The sequence below is a fragment of the Myotis davidii genome, unplaced genomic scaffold (assembly GCF_000327345.1).
Source record: "Myotis davidii unplaced genomic scaffold, ASM32734v1 scaffold392, whole genome shotgun sequence".
Lineage (NCBI taxonomy): Eukaryota > Metazoa > Chordata > Mammalia > Chiroptera > Vespertilionidae > Myotis > Myotis davidii.
In genome coordinates this window covers 3,150,518-3,152,409 of record NW_006284244.1, presented here as the reverse complement: position 1 = coordinate 3,152,409, position 1,892 = coordinate 3,150,518, and the positions used below count along the sequence as shown (strand labels likewise).

At 54.8% G+C, this 1,892-nt stretch overlaps 1 protein-coding gene across 1 annotated transcript in view; it reads right to left on the bottom strand.

Moving 5' to 3' along the window:
- The window catches only part of GRIA2 (glutamate ionotropic receptor AMPA type subunit 2), a 120,979-nt gene extending 119,346 nt beyond the window's left edge, over positions 1–1,633 (bottom strand). The window contains exons 1-2 of the mRNA XM_015568522.1: positions 1,256–1,633; positions 587–727 (exon numbers count right to left, since the gene is read on the bottom strand). Of these exons, the coding sequence (XP_015424008.1) occupies positions 587–727; positions 1,256–1,343 (229 nt within the window). The 5' untranslated portion in view covers positions 1,344–1,633. The remainder of the gene's footprint in view (positions 1–586; positions 728–1,255) is intronic.
- Between the last annotated feature and the right edge of the window lie 259 nt (positions 1,634–1,892).

The window sequence follows — 1,892 nt, the reverse complement described above, 5'->3', positions numbered from 1 at the left end:
CCTCTCCGCGCACCGCCCGCGCCCCTCCGGGGGGCGTTATGTAACAGACCCGAGCCCAACTCCGGAACCATGTCACTAGTCCTGTCCGAGGCGGATCACACCGGGCTCCCGGCGTCTGTAGCGTGAACCCCAGCCCGCAGATCCCCACCAGGGCCGCAGGCGAGGGCTGCAGCTGCCGGGGCTCCGGCAGTCCCCGGGGGGATCTACCCAAAAGCCGCCGGCGCGCCCTGGGGAACAACGTGTTCTCTGGGGGCAGGGTGCCACCAGGCGCGCAAGGTGGGGAAGGAGGGAGCAGGCAGAAGCCATCGGTATAAGCTAGAAACCCCTGAACCTAAGGAAGCCCCCCGCTCGAACTCCCACCCCACCTCTCCAGTGCGCACACTCTTCAATTCCTTTCGCTAACCCCCACACCACCACCAGCGGGGGTCCCCGAGAGTGCAGCCACTTTCTCCCCCTCCGCTGTCACACGCACGCGCGTGTGCCGTCACTCACACCCACACACTGAAAGACGCACACACCACCCCGCACTCACACCCGCTGGCTTTCCGCGTGCGGCGCCTGAAAGGCATGAATATTCATTACTTACAAGCATTGGTGACTGCGAAGCTGTTGGCCACCTCCAAATTGTCGATGTGCGGTGTTAGTCTGAACTCCGAAGTGGAAAACTGAACCATCCCTACCCGAAATGCACTGTATTCTTGATCTGCGCCCCTGGGAAAGAGCCCCCCTGCAAAGAACAAACACCAAGCAGGGGAACCGTGTCAGTGCCCGGGAGGAAAAGGAGAGGAGCCCGCTGCTGCCCGAAGCCCAGGAGTCTCTTATTCACGCTAATGAGCGGCATAAGCACATGAGAGGGCTCTGGTAGCTGGGGCTCAAACATCCAAATAGTAACCAAGGGGTCAAGGCACAGTCTGAGGGCAAGGTAAGGGGGCCGGAAACATTTGCCTTTCCGCCTCATCACGAGCTTTGCATTCAGACCCCTAGAGAATCTGAGCAAACGGGAAAATGTTAAGGCAGAATTAATAAAACCTGGAGGGCAGAAATGAGATCCCCCCCTCCCCTCTATTGTATCAAGGCATCGTCTTTTCCCTTTGCTTCATCCGAAGAAAAAACATGTATATTCTAGGCAGTTTAAATCTGGAATGCAGTCAAGGTATGACATAAGTCTACATGACATGAATTAATTTGTTCACTGTGAACAAAGATTACTACCAAATGATGCACAATTCAAAAGCAGAGCACAAAGGATACCTACCTATCTGTATGCTGTTAGAAGAGACACCAAAAATTAGTCCCCATAAAACAGGAGAAAGGAGGGCAGATATATGCATAATCTTTTGCATTTCCAAGAAAAGTAGAGCATCCACAAAATATCCCCCTTTTTCCCCCTTTTCCTCCTCTTCCTTCTGTGGCCGTTTTCCTCAGCACATTAGATCCTCCGCATGTTTGAAACAGCAATTTAGCACCAAGCTGCTACAACCCTGAAGTGGAGGCAGAAGAATTCCTATTTCCCAGGTCCAGCTGGTGGCTGCTGATGCCCTGCGCCCTGTCCCAGCTCCTGAAGTCCAGAGGACTGACTGGATGCAGTTTTCAGCGGAGCTGCCGCTGTGGTCCCAGGGCTTGGAATATTCAGATCCTCCGCATGTTTGAAACAGCAATTTAGCACCAAGCTGCTACAACCCTGAAGTGGAGGCAGAAGAATTCCTATTTCCCAGGTCCAGCTGGTGGCTGCTGATGCCCTGCGCCCTGTCCCAGCTCCTGAAGTCCAGAGGACTGACTGGATGCAGTTTTCAGCGGAGCTGCCGCTGTGGTCCCAGGGCTTGGAATATTCAGCACCCTCCCATGCACTCACACACACTCACCCTCTCTCGCGCTCTCTTCTCCCTCCTCTC